A 24,748-nucleotide genomic window follows, 5' to 3' on the forward strand; every position below is an offset into this window, starting at 1 on the left:
TGTATTTTTTATTACCTATTATGTCCTCATGACAGTGGTATGAAGCAGCTTTTCTCTAACTTATAACCTTGAGGAACAATTGAAATAATTTTCAGCAAATATGGAACCCCTACTAAAACCAATTTTGTTGGGTTAATGGGAAAAATGGTGAACAGTGAAAAAATGACCCCCTTTATAGTGGCTACTATGTGTGGACGTGATGGGAAAGGGGGTACACAGCAAAACATAAGAGAGAGAGCGTATAGTGAAAGGTGATATCTGCTTTTTATTATAAATGAACCCTTAGATTATATGAGGACACTTGTGTCAACTTGAACAATCCATGTGGATGGTAAGACTGTCTGGTGGCACTCAATTCCAACCTATACTTTGTTTGATGAAGTTGTGAAATAAACAAATAAAGTACTTATAATATTAATGAAAGCAGTGGCTTTTATTTACAGTAATTGTTTGTAAAAACAATATTAATGTTTTATGGTAATAGTCTTCACTTCAGTAAAGAACTCATATGAATCTTTGCCTCCCTCTCTTCCCAGTCCTGACGCTTTCATGCCTCCAAAAGGTAAGTTAAGGTCTCTCACAAGCCAGCAATTGGTCCATACAAGACCCGACTGCAATTTCTTAGCAACACGGTGGATACGTCCCACGTCTCTTGTCCATATAGTAGCAGCAAGTCCATATTTGACTCCATTGGCTTTTTCAATAACTTCTTCTTCTGTATCGAAAGGAACCATACATGTGACGGGTCCAAATATCTCTTCTTGCATGCAACAGGATGTTTCTTTCAGACCGATGATCACAGTGGGCAACATGAAGTAACCACCCTGGTTTTCTGGTGGAATGTTTAAAGCATCCACACCTTCTCCACAAGCAACAGTAGCACCTTCTTCCAAAGCCTTCTTCACATAACCCTTTACCTGGATGACAGAACATGTCAGAATGTTATCATACCATGTTATTGTGCAACAACCGGTGCCAACAGCAGACACTTGTAGGGAAAGCCCTACAAAACTTTCTGGAAACAATGGTGTAACATTAAAGCAATGCATACATGACTTGCATGTAAATATAGTGAATTATTGTTCCGGAATATAAAGTTTTTGGGATAAGATATTTAGAGGCTAAAAGGGAGAGGTTTAAGGTGTGTGTAAACACAAATTCATTTTTCAATATGTTTTGCATCATCACTGTATACAGTTTTCCTAAAGTGTAATTCAATCCATAATGTCAGCTCCGTCACACCTGTTTTAATTTTGGAACAGAGCTCTTTTTTACAAATATGTACCTAAAATGGATAAACAGACTGTAGTAGTATTGTACTGTGCCAACCCAGCTCCCTACTGTGAGACTTTAATATAGGAGAGCGGATCATAAACCTCTAAATACACAACAAAATGTTTTTTTTTATCTCAGGTGTAGACCTCCTCCTCTAAACAAGGTATGCCCTAACTATGTATAATAGCAACCAATATTACTAAATGGGCTGAGAAATACAGATTTTTTTGTTTTCACAGATTTTATTACTCTGGAACAAGGGCAAGTAGGAGGTAGCAATAAAGAGTTAGGGGAGATGTTTCTATTGTGTATTATGTCAGACTATAGTTCTCCTTTAAGCCGTTTGCATATAAACATTTTTTAGAAAATATTTTGAGAGCATGTTGTAGATTTTTTTTTTTGCAGATCTTGCCACTAACAACACTTTCTGTTGTGGGCTAATAAGATAACTCTAACTACCACTGCCTCGTAGTTTGCAAAATTATTAGTCTGCCCAATGCACACCTACCGTTGGCAATCAGGTGTATCAGACAGGCAACCAAAGTTGTTAATTTTACTACTAGATAGTAATTCCTTGTATTCCTGAAAGTAGTGAAATTCCTTAAGTATTTGGATTTTAATGAGCATTAATAACTTACTTTTGCTAAATGGTTCTGACTGATCAAAGCTCCCATGCTGGCTGTTGGATCAGATGGGATTCCAACCTTCCATTTTCTTGTAACTTCCACAAATCTCTTAAGAAACTCTTCATAAATTGAACGCTGAACGTAGATTCTGCTGGTACACAGACAAATCTCTCCCTGTAAAATGGCATACATTGTGAAAATGGCTTGACAAATTGTAAATTACTTTCTTTCCAGCTGTTCAAAAAAATACATTTTCTTTTAGAATATGAACCATAGACCATTGCTGAGCTATAAACACTTTTTGTAGATTAAAATACCAAGACAAGAATATTAAGAAATAACCTTTTATTACATGGGGAAACAAGCATGAAAAGTGGTTTCTAGGGTAAAGTTTGCTCTTGTCATAACCATGCTGCAGTGTGTTCTGTAATCATGCAACTTTACCAAATAGGAGATGATCATTGCTTTGGGTTGTGTAATGGTCATCCCACTGTCATATCAGCCACTTTGTTCTTCCTTTTAGTCTTTGGGGTAACTTAAGACTCATGAATTTATCTACAGACTTAGTACCGTCACTGACTCCAAAATACAAGATGCTCTTTTCATAGGTGCTTCCTTTATTTTTATCTATTCTAAAGCTTTATGCCTATCCAAAAGAGGCAGCTATTGTCAGTCCAACAATCTGTACAAGTGAGATGAGAGCCCTAAAACTTGTTGATTTAATATCATAATGCAGAATTTGTTTCTGTAAAAGTATTTATTTTAATTTGTTAAAAGATGTACAATGTCTCCACCTGGTGGTAGCACCTATCAATTACTGTACTTTACTTCTCTTACTTTTTTGGTGATACTGGAAACATTTTGATGAAATTCTGATCCTCAGTTTATGTTGGAAAACGTAAGGACATAACAACCCTTTAAAGTTTTATGTAGGATATGTTCCGAGTGCATTGAGTTGCAATTTGTTGGAAATCCAGCATTTTCAGCATATTGTCCTGCGATTTGCCATTCAAGTCAACTTAAATGGAGTTCAAATTTGTAAAATCTTTTGAAAGTGGACCTATTAAAGTCTACTGAAGTGGTTCAGTGGCAGACAACCCTCAGATGCTGCCTGATGCATTTTAAAACTGCACTGCAACACAATCAAAAAGGCAAAAAGTCAAACCTTTACAAAAAGGAATTTCAACATCTCCAATGTATTTCAATATCATTGAAATACATTAGACTGCTTAAAAAGCTGTGAAGTATAGAGGTTCTCCTGTTAAAAAAACAACTTGTCGGAACTTAGCCTAATTTAAAAATATGCAAGTTAAAACATTCCTTAAAGGTTAAGTTTAAACCGCCCTCTTGTTGAGAAAGCTTCCATTTAGGTGGGTTTTTGGAAATATCCTTAATAAATGAACATGGGATTTTTCAAATCTCTGAGCCATCTCAAGCTCGAAGATTTTAAATATCCTTTCAAGTTCAAAATCAGGGGACCTTTAACAGTTTTAGGATTAATCCACCACCAGGTATACAGAGACAGATACACACAAGCCTAAAAAGTTGCTGACCGCGTTTATGGTTTCAGGCACTCTACAGATGTGAATATAGACCTTTTGATATGCAAAATCAACCTTTTTTATGACTCCTCAACTGTAAATAAATCCTCAATCTTCCCTACCACCACGTTCTCATTTTACTCCAAGAAAACTTGATATTTCTGGTAATGTTCGTGAAGTGTAAAGATTGGAGTTCTATATTCTAACTTTATGTACGAATATGTATCACTCCTGGTCCAATATTTGAATACCTGATTGGAAAAACTTGAGCGAACCGTGGTATTAATACATTCTTCTAGGTTTGCATCTTCAAATATAATGGCTGGGTTTTTTCCTCCAAGCTCCAGGGACAACTTTTTGCAGTATGGTGCACTTTTCTCAATGATGCGTTGAGCAGTAACAGTGCTTCCAGTAAAAGAAATGAGAGGCACATCAGGGTGGCACACAAGAGCCTCTCCAGCTTTTGGACCAGTACCAAACACTATGTTGATGACACCAGGTGGGACACCTTGAAAGAAACAAAACTAATTTACATTCTAATTATATTTTTTTATTAACATATTCCAAATTGTGTAGCATACTTGAGAACACTTTTCTCAGATTTTGGCTGGTTGGAATTTGAATGAACATTTTCACCAGATCATATGTTATTTATACATCTCAACAAGCCTATTACTATATCTCTAGGTTAATATTTGAGTATCCACCTTAACAAAGTTTATTTGGCTTATTTTTGTCTTCTCTGGTTTTCATTTCTTTCCTCATCAACATGCTAATGAAACTAATTAACAAAACCTGTTTCCAGGTGAAAAAAGGCTGTTCATACTTCAGCTAGGACATGAGGTGGACTATCTGAATGCTGAAGCTTCTAAAGCACATAGTGAAAAGCCTTCTGTGTGCCACTATTTCAGAACAGAGGAGGCCTGTACAAAGCCTGTGTAGGGCTACACGTAAGGCTGGAATTCATCTTTAACATTTTCTCCTAAATCTGCTACAAATAATCCTTGGGGACCTTTCCCCATGGTGCCTTTTGAAAACCTTTTTGGACAACTGACAGCAAACTTATAACATACTTGTCAGGGAGTCAGTCAAAACAGAGTACAGTTGACAATCGAAAATCAGGCCATCGATAATCCCTTTCACTCAGTTTTCCGGCACAAATTTCAGAGTGCATTTTCAATACAGGGATTGTAGTACACTGTTTGGCCACTTATGTTTTAATGGCGCTGTTGTGCAGAAACAGCTGTTAGGTCTTGCTCCGTACACTAAATACACGTTGGGACTTCCCTGCGGCCTGCTTCCTGGAACTGTGCCTTACGTCCATGGGTGCTTTGAGGGGAAGGCTGGTCTGTGTATGGAGATGAGTATAACTTTTAAAAAATCCAGTAATTTCGAAAATCTGGCACTTCTAAGGTCCGGAGGTTGCTGGATTTTTGTCAACTGTAATATGATCAATGTTACAACAACATACATTACCTGCCTCCTCCATTAACTTGCACATCATCCATGCAGTAAGAGATGTCATCTCACTTGGCTTTGCAACTACTGTATTCCCACATGCAACAGCAGGAGCAATCTTCCAGGTGAGTAAATAGAGAGGAAGATTCCAGGGACTGATCAGTCCAGCTAATAGGAAGCAATATCATTAGAAATAATATTTAATGTAACAAAACCCTGCTAATCCCTAATCTATTAATATTACCAACGCCAACAGGAGTGCGCACTGTATAATTCATGCAGTTTAGGGACTCCATTTGTGTACACTCCGTGGTATGGTGCAGGATGGAAGAGGCAAAGAAGCGAAAGTTGTACACAGATCGTGGAATATCTACAGTCCGGGCAAATGTCAGTGTTTTCCCTGAAAAGCAAGAATTTGATATTATTTCTCTATATTTATATTAGTTTTACTTTTATATCATAGTTTTATTTTTGGAATTATGTAAGGAAACCAAAGCGCTTGGAAGAGACTTATGATGACTTTTCCTTACAGACCAACCAACCAACATTTTTTAGCACCAGTTAGAACTTTTTGAGCTAAATTATTGTTGCACCTAGATCATGCAATTAACAATATGAATATTTTTCATCCTATAATTATCTGGTGGGAATATTGCTGATTGGCATTGCACTGGCACAACATATATCTTGTGCCAGCCTTAATAGAGCCTTCACATTGGTAGAACCATGTCATGTTTACTAGCGGAAACATTTACATTTGCAGTTAGGATTAAAAGATCACCAGCAATCCTCTATCATGTCAGGTTTTTATTTTTGTTTGTGAGCTGCAGAAGTAACAAAATGAAAGTTTCAAAGTGATACATGGAGGAGTGGTTGATTGGTGAATCAAGCTGTATAATACATAATGGGTACAAGTGGTCATGGTACAAATGGGAAGTATTAGAGGATAGTCCATATTTCTTAAGCTGCGTACACACAGTAAATAATTGTCGTTGGAAACGATCTTTCACAATCCTTTCCAACAACAAAAGACTCCGCTATGCATGAACCAGCGCTGTACATACAGAAACATTCTGCTCTATGGAGAGGGGAGGGGGAGAATGACAGATCGGCACCCCACTGCGCAACTCCCCTTTACTGATCCGCCAGGACAGATCCATGAATGCTGAGCGCTGTACACAAGCCAGATTCACGTCCCATATCAGCCAATATTAATAATATCATAAATTAATATTTTCTGGTGAAATCAATAAACCAGGCATGGGTTTAAATAAACTTTCCCTTTTTTTCTGCAGCACTTTTGTATTTAGGTTACAATTTCCAAGACAACACCCCAAGATTAAATATGTATACATTTTTAACTATAACATCACAAAATTGATTCATCTACATGATTTCTGAGAAAATGTATTACTCAGAAAGACATGTGTAAACACAAACATGAAAAGTACCACTGAGAACAAGGTATCTCTGAAAGGAAATATAGACTTACAGTACAAAGCTTTTAGAGACATAAATGCTGCTGCTTAAGGAAATACCCGTGCTCATCTTTAGTACTAGTCAAGCCATCTATAGCTTATTTATGCAAAATCGTTTCCTTTAAAATGCAAGTGAAATTTCCCAGTTTGGAATTTGCAGCCATAATCACTTCTTTTCTGACTCATCTTTTGTGACCACTTTTATAACAACTTCATACTGGCTTGCAAACTTGACAGTTTGTACATTACACAACTGAGTGAACAAATTTGTTTAATGATTACTTTGAGGTTTAGTGAAACAGTGATGCAAAATCTGTGTTTACAAAGATTGCAGTCACAAAATATGTTGCCTTGGTTATACACTGGACCTGTATTTTCTTATTACTTATGGGAGATAGGACTACTATCTACAATTTGGTTGTTTTAGCTAGATTAGTAGAAAATCCTATTTTATTTGCCTTTAAAGAATGGTCCTGTAGGATGTGCAATGGTCACCTGCCTAGAAGGCCTATAGACATATATTGTTAGGAGAGTTAGCTTGTGCTTAGAACAGACCAGGTGACTCCTGTGAAACTGAGGCTAGATTCACATTGTTCTGTGTACATATAGTGCACATGCATAGGTGTAAATGGACCCATATATTTGTGAATGTGGATGGGAATGACATAACAAGGGAGGAACAGAACTTTCTATGTAAACCCTGTGTACTTTGGGGAAGTTTTTCAGTGCCATATGTCTACTCCTATCATGCTTTCACTTTTAGGATAAGACAGTTACACAATTTTTACCACTTTTCGGTATCAGATGGTACAATTTGATGCTGAGCTCATTACCCATCATGTAGTTCCAGTCTAAAATCAACATGCAACATTAGTACATGATAGTACATCAAATAGAGGGAAACGATTGGATGCCAATAAAAATATATATTGAATGGATTTGTTTTATGGCAATGTGGAAAACAAATATTTATTTGTAAGCATCAACAGTGAAGCCTTATAAACTGCATATCCACATTTTACTTTAATTGCTCCATAGGCTTGGATGTAGGGAGCATTTATGTATCATAGGACAATTTTATTTCATATGTTGCAGATACCGGTAGTTACAGATTCCCACTGACAGAACTAAGAAGGCCATTCAATGCAGACTTTATCATATACAAGTAAAATCATACAGGTCACCTTGGTCTTTTGATTCTGCTTGTGCAAACTCCTCCAAATGTTTCTCAATCAGGTCAGCTAGCTTATTCATAATTGCAGATCTGTCTTGAGGGCTCTTAGAGGACCACATGGGAAATGCAGTTTTGGCAGCATGGACTGCAGCACTGACCTTCAAAGAGAAAATGTATTTCCACACATTAAATTATCCAGTGCCAACGTTAATAAAATGGTTTTTAAGGTTAAAGTGTTAAATTAAAAAAGACTGACATATTGCAATGTCAGTAGCATTAACAGAGCTGTTTATGGTTATTAGATTTGCCCCTTTGTTCAGCAGTGAAAATCACGCAACAGTGTTGTCACCTCAGACAGTGTAGTCTGAGACGGATTTGAGAGATTATGAAAGTTGCCTTTGTTAAACTCAGTCTAAGGAATATTAATATCCTTGATGTGAATCTGGTATTTTGGCTTCAGCAGTGCTTAATTCAAGTGTGGAAATCACTGATATGCTGGACAGATGCGAAATTAAGAGTGTCTGTCCCCGATGTCAACAGAGGCCATAAAAGTAAAAGCAGACAATGAAAGCCCTGCTGGATTCTGTGCTTGAATAAATAAAGAGCTTTGTAGTCCAAGAATAATCAAATGCCCCTTTTTTATTTTTGGGACAAAAAAAAAAATAGAGTAAAAGCCCTACTGTCTGCCTTACTAACTTGGTCAAATACACCTTCATTCAGAAGACCTGAGAGGGCTCAACGATAAATGTGTGAAGGGAAACAAGAAGCAAAACTCCAGTATGTAGCCTTTGGATACTACCATGCCTTGTACCCAAGCAAACTGAAATGCAAACAGTCCAAGCATCCAGAAAGGTTATATACCTTTCTCAACTCAGATGCAGTTGAACTGCAGACTTTCAGCTTTAATTCAGTAAATTGAAAAAAAAAAAAGATTACATAAAAATGTGAGGAACTAAGGCTTCTTTTTAACACAATCACTTCATTTCAGGGGCTTATAAGTAATTGGAAAAATTTAAAAGCTGAAAATAAAATGTTCATTTCTAATTCTTGGTTAAAAACCCTTTGCTGGCAATGACAGTCTGTAGTCTTGAACTCATGGACATCACCAGATGCTGGGTTTCCTCCTTCTTAATGCTCTGCCAGGCCTTTACTGCAGCGGCTTTCAGTTGTTGTTTGTTTGTGGGCCTTTCTGTCCGAAGTTTAGTCTTCAACAAGTGAAATGCATGCTTAATTGGGTTCAGATCAGGTGACTGACTTTCAAGAATATTCCACTTCTTTGCTTTATTAAACTCCTGGGTTGCTTTGGCTGTATGTTTTAGGTCATTGTCCATATGTATTATGAAACACCTCCCAATCAATTTGGCTGGATTTGAGCAGACAGTATGTCTCTGAACAACTCAGAAACCAAGTCCAGTCTAGCCTTTCTATTCTTGATGCTTATGAGTGACTTGCACCTTGCAGTGCACCCTCTGTATTTACTTTCATGCAGTCTTCTCTTTATGGTAGACTTGGATATCATTACACCTACTTCCTGGAAAGTGTTGTTCACTTGGTTGGCTGTTGGGAAGGGGTTTCTCTTCACCATAGAAATGACTATGCGATCATCCACCACTGTTGTCTTCCGTGAACCTCCAGGTCTTTTGGCGTTGCCGGGTTCACCAGTGCTTTGTTTCTTTCTCATGATGTACCAAACTGTAGATTTTGTCACTAATATTGTAGCAATTTCTCGGATGTTTTTTTTTTTTTGTTTTTGCAGCTTAAGGATGGCTTGTTTCACCTGCATGGAGAGCTCCTTTAACCGCATGTTGTCTGTTCACAGCAAAATCTTCCACATACAAGCACCCCCCAATCAACTCCAGGGCCTTTTATTTGCCTAATTGATAATGACATAACAAAGGAATTGCCAACACCAGCCCATGAAATAGCCTTTGGGTCAATTGTCCAAATACTTTTGAGCCCCTGAAATTAAGTGATTGTGTAAGAAAAGGCTTTAGTTCCTCACATTTTTATGCAATCTTTTTGTTCAACCTACTGAATTCAAGCTGAAAGTCCGCAGTTCAACTGCATCTGAATTGTTTCATTTAAAGTTAATTGTGGTAATGTACAGAACCAAAATTAGAAAAAAGTTGTCTGTCCAAATATTTATAGACCTAACTGTAACCTGAACATGAAATACAACTAGTGTCCCTTTAACAGGTAAAGAAATGTGTTCTTAAAAACTTTCATTTATAGCACATTGTTACCAATCAGATTCAGATTGGTAGGACTGGTCTGTAGTCACATGGAAGCAATAACAGAGCTTACCCTTGGCTACTAGTTGGTGCTTAAGGTACTGCATAAACAGGTCACTTTTTTTTTTTTTGCAACTATATTCTTAGATGAGGTAATGTAAAGTGTGAGTGAAGTAAAAATGTTGTTTCTATTATTTGAAGTGTACACACACACATATATATATATATACAAAAATCCTGTATGTTACGGACACAGGCACTATTTGGGCTCAGGTGTAAATTATGAAATCAGACTGAACAAAAATAACAACTTCCTTAATAATTCTTAAGTACAGCAGTTACTACAACCAAATGCAAACTGTTTGCTGAAGTCAGCACATTAGTAAACAGATTCTGATAACTGGTAGGAGTTACTGCCCTCAAGAAAAGGATCAACCTTAAGAAATAGGGCTGATAGTGATTTACTGCTAAAAATAACAGATCATGTAAAAATATACACCCGCTACTAGATAAGTCAATGAATGCTACTTTCGATTTACTCTCATGTAAAACAAACAAAGAGTATAGGATCATAGGATCTCACCTCTTCATTTCCACTATCAGGAACTCTAGAGAAGACATTGCCTGTAGAAGGATCAAATGAATCAATGTAGAATCTGCTTGGAACAAATTTCCCTCCAATGTAATTCTGCAGCTCTAATAGATTGTTTTGTTTCTCCATGTTAACAGGGAAGAACAGCAATGTGTTTGTGTGTTAAGTTCTTAAAACAGGCAGACTGCATTGGAGTTTGGACTGCTCCTCAATTAACTCCTCCTTTTTGTGCAAATACACAACCTGGGCAAAGTATTTGTAACAGTACAGCAGTATCTGAACATGAAACTACCACCAAAATAGATTGTGTTGAAAAATTAACAGCTGGCTACAGGTATTTTTCTGTAAAGCTGTATTACTGACCACATAGTTTTCAAAATTAAACTGCAAAATACCTATTCAGTCCTCAGTTAACTCTCTCAAATCTATAGCCACCTAAAATGCATAGGGGCATTTTGTAAATATCTTCTATTAGGCAACACAGTTCTAAACATTTTGTACAAAAGTATCAGTTGTACAATAGAAGTACAGTTGTGAGAAAAAGAAAAGTACACCCTCTTTTAATTCCAAATGTTTTACATATCCGGTCATAGAATCCATGATTCAATAGCTTGTAGAACCACCTTTAGGCTTAGTCTATACGGATGTTTTCCCAAGCGTTTAACCTGAGGCTTTAAAAGCCCATGTTTGAATTTCCCATGCATTCCAATAGGCTAATCTACACCAGGACCTTGAGGCACGTTCACAAGCATTATCTATAAAATTGCCCAAAAAGGCGGGTAAACGCGACCATCGATTTCAGACTCGGGGTCGCTTCAAACTTTAAAAAAAAAAAAACCCCACTTACCTTGTTCTGTCGCTGTCTCCCTGCATCCTGCTGGTCCCGGCAGGTCCTGGGGACATGTCCTGCTTCTCCGATCTCCAGCCCCAAAGTGTCAATTTGATTTACGAGGTTTCCCGGTGACGTTGGTGGTGACGTTGGTACTTCCGTCGGTGAGTCGGTGATTCAATACAAAATAGCTGTATTGAGTCCAATACAATTAAATATTCATATAATATATACATATAATTATATATTATATATGCTACTGTTCACTTATATTACATGTTTTAATATTCATTTTTTGTGTTTTTTTTTAAAGTATATTATTGAATTTAATAAATTAAACCGCTAATACCAGTGCAAAAAAATGCATATAAACGCAGTAGGAGTGTTTACATGCTTTTTTAAAAACGTTCATTTAGACCTAGCCTTAGAGGAAATAACTTGGAGTAATCACTTTTCTGTATGTCAATCAATCTATCACATTGTTACATTATTGCAGTTCCAGGAAGCTGAAAAAAATACTCATGCTTGTTGCATTTAAAATATGTTTGATGTTTTTAATCAATCCATAACTGCATTCATTACTGGGATTTAGTATTAATGTTAACCAAAGATGTATTATTTTAATGCAGATGTAATCACTGAAACACAAATTATAACCAAGAAAAAAGTTTATGCTCAAACCAAAGCCTTTTAATTTTAGATACATTATTTTAATGAAATAAAATTGGGACATCCCTCACAGCAAATCTACATACACACAGCAAAGAATTTTCTCATAAGAGGTTCAGATTTCCTCAATGTTCAGCCATGCTCTAAAACTTAAAATAAAGAGTCCTTCTGCTTTGTTCTGCTTCATATAAGCAATTCATATTTAGAACCTATATTATTACCTAACAAAAAGGAAAGAAAAACTGCAGACATTTCAGAAGTACTGTAGGAACTGTAAACGTGTCTGCTTGGATCAGAAAAGAATACCATGCAAAGTCAAATATTGTTATTCATATAAATTAATGTTGCAAGAGAGAAAAGCTGCTGAATTCATAACAGATTGAGGACGGTAGACATTAAGAAGCACTTTATCACAGGTTGAACCATGTGAAACAATCAGACGGAGGTCCTGGTTATTTGTTCCTTTAGATGGAGGTGGTGGGAAGCAGTCTGCCCTTAAGCCCCTGAAGAGGTTTTCTATAGATTTGTGTATGGTTTGTCCTTTAATTGCACTTCATGTCTTTAGCCAGGCAGATCAGGTAGAGAAATCTCCACACGCTTAGTGAAGTCCCCTTAATGAGAGTGTAGTGTCATTCTTTTATCTAGAAAAAGAAAAGTGAAACAATAAACCACAGTTTGACTTACAATGTCAAATACAGATTTTATCATTTTTTCACTATTTACAAAAAAAGAAAAAAAAAGGATACGGATACATAATAATGCAAGAGAAACTATCAGTCAAGTTTTGCTTATATTAACAATGCTTTTTTACTAGAGCATAAGTGTTTATAGTTTCTTTAACTTTCAAAGGAAGAAAACATTTGTTCCACATATAACTTATTTACTGACACCATTTAGTATTAAAATGGAACTGTGACTTCCCTATGTCTCCGGCCAGGGTTTTTCAAATTCTTGTTTTTATTTCTACTAAAAAATGTTATAAATGAGAGCTAGGGAGCAATTGAAAAACATCCAGACCTAATACAAAACTTAAAAAAAGGGGAAAAGGCAGAAAACTTCAGGAGGATTCAACACTGGCAAGCTAAAAAGACAACTGGCCAACCCTTTCAGTTTGTCCCATAGTTTGTAAGAGAAGTACCAAAAGCATGATTGATTATAAGCACAGAAAGGTAAAACCTGTGTCCTTCATTCGATTTCAAGGGGAAAAAAATAATAAAACTATGTTTTTACAAAATCAGTCTGATACCTACTGACATCCTAGAAGCCAAAACAGAAGTATGTGCTTAATATCAACCAAGATGTTCTTCAGGTTTTTACAAATGAGGCAGGAAAGGGCACCTGTTCTAAAGGAGTGAGGATGCTACCTCACAGGAGACCAGACAAGGGACTTTACTACTAGCACACACATAGTGAAGACAGTATGTGGATGACCTGTAGAGCTTGCAAATGTAAATCCAAGGTGGAAGTAGAAATTTCCAACTTGTGTTCAGAGTACCATGGAGGCAGCTATTTCTAAAACAGCTGGGGAAAATAATGTATGGGCTGTGCATTATTGCCAAACATCTAGGCTTTGGTTTCATGCTTAAGGCTAAAATATTTACATGCATACCACATGTACTCCCTTGTTTGATATTTGGGTAAGGAGGGGGGGTGGTACACCAAGGTGCAAAATCAAGTCAGACACTCTTATTTCTGTCTTTGAAAGGCTTTTAAAACACAAGGTTAATCACCAATTTGGCAGCCAACGGTCCTTCATAAAAGTATTAAAACATGCTACTGTTCAGCGCATCAGAAACTTTTTCAAATCTAAGGATTATTAAATTTGCAAAGAACAAAAGACCACTAATACAGACAGATGACACAGATAAAAAAAATCTAGAATAGTAGAATTTAAAGGGGTTTTCCAACTTCAAAGGACTAAAGCATAGCTGGTTTTCCCCTTCTGCTACTTTTACTACTGGGGAGATTACTGTATAAATATAGACAAACAGGATATAAACTATACTGAGCACTACTATGAAGAAAAAGTACAGTTTTAGTTTTAAGGACAATTGGTGGATGAAGTGGAAATATAATTTTTGCACTAGAATGCTCATGCAAAGGATGTGCATATAAGGTTTACCATTACTCTGTAAGTCAAATTTACAATATTTTTTTTTTTTTTGGGGGGGGGCGTTTCCAAATATATAATATAAAGCTATAGCTATAACATAAAAGTCTTTCACTAGGGGAACGTCATCAAGAAAGTTGGGCCTACGGTACTCCCAGGTTGAGTAGCACTGTCACATCTTAATGTGAGCCTCACCCACTCATCAGAGAAAGGCTGCCCTCTGCCCCCAGCTCTGCATGCTCATTTTCCAGCCTGGGTACCTGATGATAAGAATGGACGGCTGTGCAATGTGTGTTGGCATGGCTATTTGTAGTTTCCAGTAGGGGTGTATATGTTAAGATAAGTAAAACAGGAGCAAGTTGTGCTTTATAAAATAAACTGCCTGAACAAGGAACCTTATAACACACCAATTTTGTTTTTTTTTTTAAGAACCTGATTTAAAATAATTGAAAAAACTTTGGAAACTACATTAACAAATTTGAATTCTATAAGATACAGTTAAGTCCATAAATATTTGGACAGAGACACCTTTTTTTTAGCTTTGGTTCTGTACATTACCACAATTTATTTTAAAATAAACACTGCATAAAAATGTGAGGAACTAAAGCCTTTTTTTACACAATCTGTTAATTTCGGGGGCTCATAAGTGATTGGACAATTGACTCAAAGGCTATTTCATGGGTTGGTGTGGACAAATTACTTCGTTATGTCAATATCAATTAGGCAGATAAGAGGCCTGGAGTTGATTTGGGGGTGGGGGGGTGGTTGTATGTGGAAGATTTTGCTGTGAACAGACAACATGCGGTCTAAGGAGCTCTCCATGCAAGTGAAACAAGCCATCCTTAAGCTGCAAAAACAGAAAAAACCCATCCGAGAAATTGCTACAATATTAGGAGTGGCAAAATCTACAGTTTGGTACATCATGAGAAAGAAACAAAGACTTGGTGAACTCAGCAACGCCAAAAGACCTGGAGTCAACGGAAGACAACAGTGGTGGATGATCGCAGAATCTTTTCCATGGTGAAGAGAAACCCCTTCACGACAGCCAACCAAGTGAACAACACTCTCCAGGAGGTAGTCATATTGATATCCAAGTCTACCATAAAGAGAAGACTGCATGAAAGTAAATACAGAGGGGGCACTGCAAGGTGCAAGTCACTCATAAGCCTCAGGAATAGAAAGGCTAGATTGGACTTTGCTCAAAACATCTAAAAAGCCAGCACAGTTCTGGAAAAACATTCTTTGGACAGATGAAACCAAGATCAACCTTTACCAGAATGATGGCAAGAAAAAAGTATGGAGAAGGTGTGGAACAGCTCATGGTCCAAAGCATACCACATCTGTAAAACATGGCATTGCCAGCAAAGGGTTTTCAACCAAGTATTAGAAATTAACATTTTATTTTCAGCTTTAATTTGTCCAAACTACTTTTGAGCCCCTGAAATGAAGGGATTGTGTTCAAAAATGCTTTAGTTCCTCACATCTTTTTGTTCAGCCCACTGAATTAAAGCTGAAGCACTGCAGTTCAACTGCATTAAAAATATTTGTGGTAATGTACAGAACCAAAATTAGAAAAAAGTTGTCTCCCTCCAAATATTTATGGACCTAACTGTATACATGACTGGCTTTAGATTTACTTTTAAAATGCAATAGGTATACACTGTAAATATATGAAAGGGTTACCTCGGTGACAACTCCAGCAGCTATGGATGACCCACTGTAACGCAACATGAACCTTCCAAGCTCTTTAAAGTCTTTGTATAATTCTAAAGAAACAGGTCTCTGTGTTTGAAGTTCTATTACAGCATTCATTCCTTTAGTCAGACACCTAAAAAATGTAGTCAATAAATACAGTCACAGAAGTGTCATTAGTACATATATGTGTTTAATATGTAAAGTCTTCTTTTTTTTTTTAAGAAAACAAACAAAAAAAACTTAAAACTTTAGTTTTTTATATACTATATACACTAACATATAGTGTATATGTTAGTGGGGGCAGGGAATACACAATGGTACAAATTAATAGTTGGATTAAAACCTTAAAGTGCCATTAGTAAAATATAGTAATCTTATTTTTTTTATTTATATAACACCTATTCCTACTGACTGAAAAAAACTAAAGAGGCCCAGTACATACTACTGACGCCTAATCTCGACCAGCCATCGGAACTTTTAAACTGCCTTAAATATTTTTATGAACATCCTAACATTTAAATGGAAATTTCAGGTACAAATATTCTAATATATATGGAATCCAGCACTAGTGCACAATGCATTTGATATATTGCTCATGATGCTTTATATACTAAAACTGATTAACCTGAACAGTAGAAAGGTTCTTAATTCTTTATGATCTCAGTCAGCTTTTTTGCTTAGAGATGATGACATTGTCTCTTGAAATCTTGCTGCCTACCTACATATTAACAAAAAGGCCACAGCAGACTATAGGGCTCAACATACATAAGTTTAAACAATATTAAGGATATTTTTAATCATCTGAGCTTTCTAAAGCGTTTGTCATCCAGTTGTAGCTTAGTTACCTGAGCCTTATACAATTTAAAATAAACCTTTACACTTTCCCTAGATCAAGGTTTCTTAACCAGTATTCTGTGGAATCCTAATGTTTCTCCAGAGGTTGCTAGGGGGTATCTTAAGCAATTTTCATGACAGATACCACTGACACCAATGATCCTTTTGGCTATTTGTAAGGGTGACATACTTCTCAGTGACTTCTTTAAAGCATTCTTCCTACTGCCCACCACAATAGTGTATAATGTGTGCTGTGAATATAGTAATTAAAGAAGGGGTTATCTAAGAACTGAAAGTTATTTCAAGGCTTCCCTATGTAAAAAGGTTGGGAAAGGCTGGTCGAAATGTTGATGATGCAAAAGAAAAATACTGGATGCTAGTTGTCTTTCCTTTTAAAAGACCTGACTATATATCTACTGTTTTTTTCCTTTTTAGGATTTTGACTGAAGGCTAAATGTGTTGACCTAGGATTTCCAAAAGTTTAAAATTTGCACAGGTTAAACAGTGAAGTATGATTTTTATATACAATGTTAAGGGTAATAGGGGTCTACAAAGTACATTAAAAAACTACTCACTTTGGCTTTTTCTTTATCACCTCCCCCGTGCTCTTGTGTAAGACACTGACCAGCTTCCTGATAGTAGCAGGTTCACTTACAGTTTGGTAGTGGATGATTACCTGGATTTAAAAAAAATAAGACAATAAAAGAAAATGGTATGCCATGCAGTAAAAAAAATGAAAGGTTTAAGCTGCTCTCAAAGCAAAAGTGGAACAGTGCAAAAGAGCACAGAAATGCTGTACCTCAAAGTGGTCGAGGTGTATTTTATAAATGTATAATGTGTTGGCAATATTAAGTAAATGCTTTACAAAGTACACAGAAATAAGTTCAACACTACCATTCTATGCTTTTAAAAGAGCTTATATTCCACCCACATACAACACAGTCACGCAACATGCACAGTAAGGCCTGTTTAGGTAGAACTTTAAAAAATAAATAACTGGGGATTATTAATAATATAGGAAAATATTAATAAATGCAAGGATTATGATACTATGTTTATTAAAACTGCACCTCTTTTTCCTATTACGTATTGTGATATCGGGGGGAATTTTCACTAGTACGTAACCCTGATGGAGAACAATTGCAGTGCAGTCATATAGAAAGTAAATAAAATCTGTCATCCCTTGCTTTTCTTACAATACTAATCTACACTTCAGGCACTAGATGGTGCTATCTGAGCATAAAGAAAAAAAAAACTTGCTGTAATACTGGAATTCAAATTGCTCCTTCACTTTACTCAAACAGCCATTAGCAATACCTAAATATTTGTGTCACGAGAGCTCATTTGCATATTGAATACTTAAGGCAGATCTCAACAGGTACAAAAATGTACTAGCACTTATAGCAAGGTGATGCAAATATACAATAGCACAATGTTTAATCAAATCTAGTGTTCTTAAACCTATCTAGATTGTAGGAGGGTGTGTGGACATCCTGAGCATATTTATGCAAACTCAATGCAGACAGAATTAATCACAGAAAATCAGTGCTGCAAAAGAGGAAAGCTACTGGACTGAATGCATATTTGTACTAACATAGCGCACAGTTTCTTTTCACATAAGAAACTTAGGCCTGATACAAAATGTATTACCTCCATTTGCAGCAACAGCAAACTAAGCAGAAGAAATGCATACTTACTGGAAAACCTTGGGTTATAGGGACATCAAAGTTAAAGATAAGAACTCTGGCTTGGAAACGAGTGCAGGCTTTAATAGGTTCACTTTGACTGCAAAATACACATCCTATACTGTAGAGAATGAATAGAAAATATTTATTCAGTATCACAAGATATTATTCTACATAACTAAAACTTGTTTTTTTATCTTTTTACTTGACAATTGATTTGTGATTTTTTTCCTGTCAAGTGACACGATTTATACTGTGGGACAAAGACATAGTAATTTTTCTTTTCAATGCATCTGTATAATCCCACATTTTACTCCTGCTTTAAAATGTATCTGCTATAATTACTGGTACAAATGATACTTGATTATCATAGGAAACAGCTGATTCTCTTGTCTGCTTTGGAGTTACAATCCATATGCCAATTTTTATTTGACAGGTAAAACATGGAAGGATATATTTTACAGCAATTGTAAAATCCAATCAGGCAAGTTACAAGAGCTAATCGTAAAATATGATGCACAATACTGACAAGGCTGCAAAATGCTAACAGCAATGTTTCATGATTGAGCATCTACTGTGAAAAAAAAAATTGCTACCGGGAGTAAATACGCGGTACTGGAGGTTTGGTTTCAGTCCAAGTTTCATTAATAATTAAAAAAATTTCGAGTAACAGTCAAATCGATCCAAAAATAAAACCACATGGCTGGCAGAGGCTACACCCATATCACAATGTCTTGAAACTGATGCTGAGTCAGACATTAGCTTACTTGATTTTTATGATATCCATGCCGGTTAAAGTGAGACTAACGTGATCTCCTGCTGCGGCCCAATCAACTGCTTCATCATGTAAGGTGATTCCTGGAAATGAGTAAGATCAGAACTTCAATGATGGATGCTAAACACTTTTTAATTTACTCCGAGTTATTTCCATGAGTCATCTAAATTTGAGTTGTGTGCTGAATTCATGAATTTACTTTATGAAGCACATATTGTGAAAGAAAAATGTAGCATTTATATGTTTAAAAGACAGGAGATAAAGTATACAAAAAATAAATAAAACTTACAAAGCTGTACATTCTCTTGTGTGAAAATATTTGACCTGTCATGCCAACACAGTCATAGCTGCACTTCAATATGAGTCATTGCCTGCTGCAAAGTGCCAGCAGTTTCCATTCAAACAACACAAATGAACAGTACACCTTGGTTTCTTTGGTAAATGAAAAATAAACGCAATATAGACGATTTCTAGGTAAGCAGATTAGCACACATACATGTCTTTTTTAGATTTTAAATGTTTTTGACAGTATATACAAAAAGTGAAGGCACAATAAATGTGTCAGATAAAAGGATACTACCTACACCTGCTTCTACATGGACAAGCAACTAGCCATGAGGGCTGGTATGTCTAACGCACAAAGGTCAGAGAGCCTACTAAAGATTTTTTTTCTTTATCTGTGTCTCTCATGAAAGCTACAAGTACAATATACTTAAGTACACTATACTTAAGGTAATTAAACAATAGCAATGCCAAACTTTGCTTTTATAGAAGTCATCTACTGGTTCTCAGTGCATATGGATCAAGTGATGACATTACAATTCAGGTTAGGTGCATTCACCACCAGGTGGGGTTTCACAAGTAGTGATAGAATTCTACAGGTTAGAAAACCTTAACCAATCTCTATGTTGTTTGTTTTTTTTTGGCCAAGTTAGTGGCAGAAGAGTCTGCAGCAATTACCCAGCTTCTACCAATTGACATTACGGGATAATCAGACAAGCAGGCATTATCTAAAACGAGGGTATCCATGTCTTATGCCAGGATTCTAAACACAGACAGTGAATTCTTGTTACCTTGTTTAGCAATATGTTTTCAATATATTGATGGCAGTTGGATTGGCCCAACATCAGACTACTAAACTATACAGTTTCATTTGATCACAGTAAATCATAGCAAACCGTTCATCTTATCCCAGTATAATTTTTGCAGGAAAGCTTTGCAGAAGGTTTCACATAGTAACTTTCAATGACTATAAATTGACACAAGCATGGGATTACTGAAAAATTATTTCAAAATGCTTTGATGTATTATTTCCTTTCAATGATGAGTCAAAAATTATAATGCAAACTTACTGACTTATTTGACACATCAAAGACTGTCAAAGTAGAAAAGGGCTGATGAAATTGTAAAACGTATTTAGAATAGATGACTGGATAAAGCCTTGTTTTTCTACCATATATTTAATGAACTATTTTGGAAAAAAAAAACAGTCCAGCACATTTACAATAAAGTGTTGCAAGCCCCTTGAAGCTGTGTGTATACCCAAATGCACATTATACAGTGTACATTTCTAGATGTGTCTGCAGAGGGTGCTGCGTATATGTTAAATAGAGAAAAAGCTAGTGTATTACCAGCACACCAATAGGGTTTTCTCTTTCAGGAACTGGATGAACAAATGCTTTCATATGGTTTAAGTTGTAACTGATGATGCAGTATGTAAGAATACTTTTATGATTAAAGCACTGTGTGATCATTTACAATAAATTGCTGCAACATGCTGAGGAGCAGCCTAAATAAGTAGAATAAATAAAGTAGTATAAATAAAGGGTTCACTGGTTGGTGAACATTCAATATATTGCATTAAATGCCTACATACCACATCCCAATATAGACCAAACTGATATGTGCAGAGAAATGGGACTTTACCAGCATTTATAAAACTCTTAAAACATTTTATTGGTACATCATATTAAAAAGTAAAGTAGGAGACCTTGACTTTTGCAGTGCCCAAGAATGGGAACCACTGTGTCCCTAAATTACAATATACAGACATATTATCCACTTTTTCATAAAAGTATCAACATAAATACATAGTTGAAACATTGTAGCAAGTCTTGCAATAAGTGCCAGTGTATCATCCACATCTTATAGAGGATTGTTACATCTGTCCCAGGCTGACTTGACCTCTTCTTGCCTTCTGATTTCACCATTTGGTTGCCGCTTCCTGTTTATTGGCACTCATCGCCCTTCTGTGCTCTTTTCCTGTCTGAACCTGCTTTGGCGCTTGGAAAGTCATACTAGAATTTGATTTTTTGCTGTATCATTATATTTACTAGTGAGTAATAAGGTATATTAAAGACAATAAAAAAATGAACTATTAAGCAAATTTGCAGGATTTTCATGTTATATTTGCGGAATTTCAGGTCTTATTAAGCTTCATCCTGACAAAGTGGTGTTACACCACGAAACGGGTTGATGATACACTGGCACTTCTTGTGAGACTTGCTACATTGTTTCAACTATGTATTTATGTTGATACTTTTATGAATAAGTGGATATATGTCTGTATATTGTAATTTAGGGACACAGTGGTTCCCATTCTTGGGCACTGCAAAAGTCAAGGTCTCCTACTTTACTTTTTAATATGATGTACCAATAAAATGTTTTAAGAGTTTTATAAATGCTGGTAAAGTCCCATTTCTCTGCACATATTGATTATATTAGTGTGACTGGGTTACCAAAAATAAGTTTTCGTAGCACAAGCTTTTCTGTTAGGGGGTCAAGAGGACCAGATATGAGTGTAACAAAACTAGAAGAGAGCTGCCCAAAGTTTTTCCAAAGAGAAATACACAGTTGTTCACAGCATGCTCTTACAAAGCATTGTTAATGTTAGCAAGCTTCAAGAAGCCTTTTATTCAAACAATAATTGTAAATTGGATGATAAGTAAAACATGTGGAGTTTTGGGTAAATCTATTCATGCAAAACAGTCTTTTTTGCTTCCAAGGAGATAATCGACAGAAGCTTTTTACAGCCCTGCATAATACGTGGGCCATGTAAATCTTGAGTGCCAAAGTTTGCTCACTCATGGTTCTTAGGGTTTCTGCAAAGTTGACCTGAAGTTATGTGACGCCACAGGGGATATTCACCCCCTGTATTTGTCCTCGTGACTGTTGTCACTGAGAAAGAAAGTGGGGAAAGATTCTGAGAGTTTTAAAGTTGTTGTTGGGGCAAGAAAAGAAGGTAAAGGCTTCACCTAAGATTGGATTTACCCTGTTTTTTGGGAGATTTCCTCTCATTTTCTGCCATAGTTTAAACACATGAAGTAAAGGGAAATCTCTCTAGCATGACACAAACAGCAAAATATTCCTAGATAGGGGTTTTAACACTTCCCTAGTTTACTCAAAATTTAAAAAATGTTGGCTATACATATACTTTATCCCTGAAACAAAAATTGGTTTTAAGGGCTACAAAAAAAATTTGTATGATCAAAGCTGAAAGCTGTGCAATTTGCTTGTAAAGGTCTGTTGTATGTTATGTTCCTATACAAGCGCACATGCACAATGTCTACCAAGGGACCAAACTTGAAAAAACCTTTATTGCATCTCTCCTAGTGCAGTGATATTTAAACTTTAGGTTGTATGGGCATTAGTGGCCAAAGTCCATAAGTAAAAGTAGGTTGAAAATAATATATGTATTTATATATATATACACACACACATACGAGAATGGCCTCTAGTAGCCTTAGCCTCACTTCTGACTGATTTTCTTTCCTATACACAGCTCCATTACTCTATGCCGTTACTCTGGCTGCCTAACAGCCTAAACTGTCACTGTGTGGGTAAATGAATGCAATTTCAAAGAATAAAGTCCCAGTGTTCATTGTAGTCTTCCTGTCACAAAAAGTCTTACATATACTAACATTCTTGAGGTTGTTTCCATGAAATACGGTAATGTTAAACATCAGCAGTTTGAAAATAAGTTCTTAAAAAACGTGGGGTTCCTAATAATAAAAAGGGTTGAAAAAAATTGTTCTAAAATAAGGTAGCCTGGGAATTACAAACATGACCTGCAAAAAAATATTTTCTCTCTACATATGAGTAATTTCTATTATGTGTCAGAAGCAATCCATTATTATGTGAAAACGTAGGTCTACTGATGCTACTAGAAATATCAGACTTTCACATACGTAGTGGTCTTATTTTTAGGAATACAAATCCAAAACAAAACCCTCCTGGTGCTTGTCTGAACCCTGTGAGGTGACACTGTGATGCAAAAGGGTATTATTGATGTACCGCTAAATAAACAAACATGAGTAATAGAACAATGTGGGAATCATTAGTGGCGTGAGAAAATAAACCAAAGAGAGTGTGAGAAGCCTCCCAAACTCTCCACAAATTACAAGTGAAATGTCTCACACATGTTAAAGTACATCTCTTCAGACATACACAGTCACCTGTGAGGAAATTCGTTTCAAGAGTCAGGATTTGTTATTTAACAGTCAGTATCAGTATGACAGAACATAACAGTTTCAGGTGCAGACAGAACTTTCAGAAATGATTGATGGGCCAAAACAGATGCTGCAATAAAAATAAGACCCATCGTTCTTCGATAGCAGGCTTGCACAAAATCAATCTTCTTACCTTTTACTGTGCATGTTTCATTAGGAGGCATGGCTAGAATGCGGTCACCAACTTGTACGTAGCCAGCTTCTATTTTGCCAGTCACACAAAATCCAGAGCCTTGATCTGAGTGCACAAAGATAAAATCATGCATAAATGCAATCTATTTCTGCATTTGTAAAAAGGACTAAAGCTGACAAAACAGATCACAACTTGACTCTTCTGAGCACTAATGGAGATGACTGGAACATGTAAACAAATCTTTACCCTTTATTAAAGTGATACCCATTAATAGGATAAAATTGCTAACCTTCAGTACCTATGGTTTATTTAAAACAATACAACAGTTATACGGTGAACATTAAAAGACAACACTTTACACAAATAACATTATTAAAGACAGAGAAAGATTTAAAGATATACAATACTGCACTAAACAATGTTGTAATACACATTACTACAAAAACTGTTAGGCAGGTGTGAAAAAATGCTGTAAAAGTGCTAATAGTTTAATTTAAAAAAACAATGCAAACCTAATATCCAGAAAGGAAATCTAAATTAAATACATATTTGGTGTGATCAAAACAGCATCAATCCTTCTAAGTAAACTTGTACAATTTTAAAGGAAATCACCAAGTAGGTTGTTTTAAATATCTTGGACAGCTAACTAGAGATCTTCTGTGGATGTAGGCTGCCTCAAATCCTTCTGTCACTTCATGTAATCCCAAACACACTAGATAACATTGAGATCAGTGTGTGGGGCCATGCCATTACCTCAAGCACCCCTTGTTCTTCTTTATGTTCAAGATAGTTTTCAAAGACATCGGCTGTATGTTTGAGTTCTTTGTCCTGACGCAGAATATATTGGGACCAATCAGATAGCTTCCCTATTGTATTGCACAATGCATACGTATCTGCTTGCATTTCTCACAATTGAGGACACGGATAATACTAACTATATCCTGCTGTCCATTTGCAGTAATGCAGCACCAACTTTTCAAGGACAAGTTACCATGCTTTACGGTTGCCTGGACACTTGACACGCGTTATTCTACAGCTCTTAAGCCCTTCAGCAAATAAACTGCTTTCTGCTACAGCCAAACGCTTCAAATTGTGACTCATCAGTGCAAAACACCTGCTGCCATTTTTCTGCACC

General features: G+C 36.1%; 2 protein-coding genes across 2 annotated transcripts in view; both read right to left on the reverse strand.

Moving 5' to 3' along the window:
* Positions 1–414: 414 nt before the first annotated feature.
* ALDH8A1 (aldehyde dehydrogenase 8 family member A1) lies at positions 415–10,536 on the reverse strand. Its single transcript, XM_072408927.1, has 7 exons — positions 10,367–10,536; positions 7,563–7,710; positions 5,145–5,300; positions 4,919–5,068; positions 3,694–3,950; positions 1,914–2,075; positions 415–917 (listed from the first exon to the last, which is right to left on the reverse strand). Exons 1-7 carry the CDS (start codon positions 10,502–10,504, stop codon positions 465–467), a joined length of 1,464 nt encoding a protein of 487 aa, XP_072265028.1. The 5' UTR covers positions 10,505–10,536; the 3' UTR covers positions 415–464.
* Positions 10,537–11,872: 1,336 nt separating this feature from the next.
* HBS1L (HBS1 like translational GTPase) overlaps positions 11,873–24,748 on the reverse strand; it is a 44,918-nt gene continuing 32,042 nt past the window's right edge. Inside the window, exons 9-14 of the mRNA XM_072410225.1 lie at positions 23,614–23,718; positions 18,965–19,055; positions 18,210–18,318; positions 17,088–17,188; positions 15,667–15,811; positions 11,873–12,514 (exon numbers count right to left, since the gene is read on the reverse strand). Coding sequence (XP_072266326.1) covers positions 12,503–12,514; positions 15,667–15,811; positions 17,088–17,188; positions 18,210–18,318; positions 18,965–19,055; positions 23,614–23,718 — 563 coding nt within the window. The 3' untranslated portion in view covers positions 11,873–12,502. The remainder of the gene's footprint in view (positions 12,515–15,666; positions 15,812–17,087; positions 17,189–18,209; positions 18,319–18,964; positions 19,056–23,613; positions 23,719–24,748) is intronic.

The sequence above is a fragment of the Pyxicephalus adspersus genome, chromosome 4, assembly GCF_032062135.1.
Source record: "Pyxicephalus adspersus chromosome 4, UCB_Pads_2.0, whole genome shotgun sequence".
Taxonomy (NCBI): Eukaryota; Metazoa; Chordata; class Amphibia; order Anura; family Pyxicephalidae; genus Pyxicephalus; species Pyxicephalus adspersus.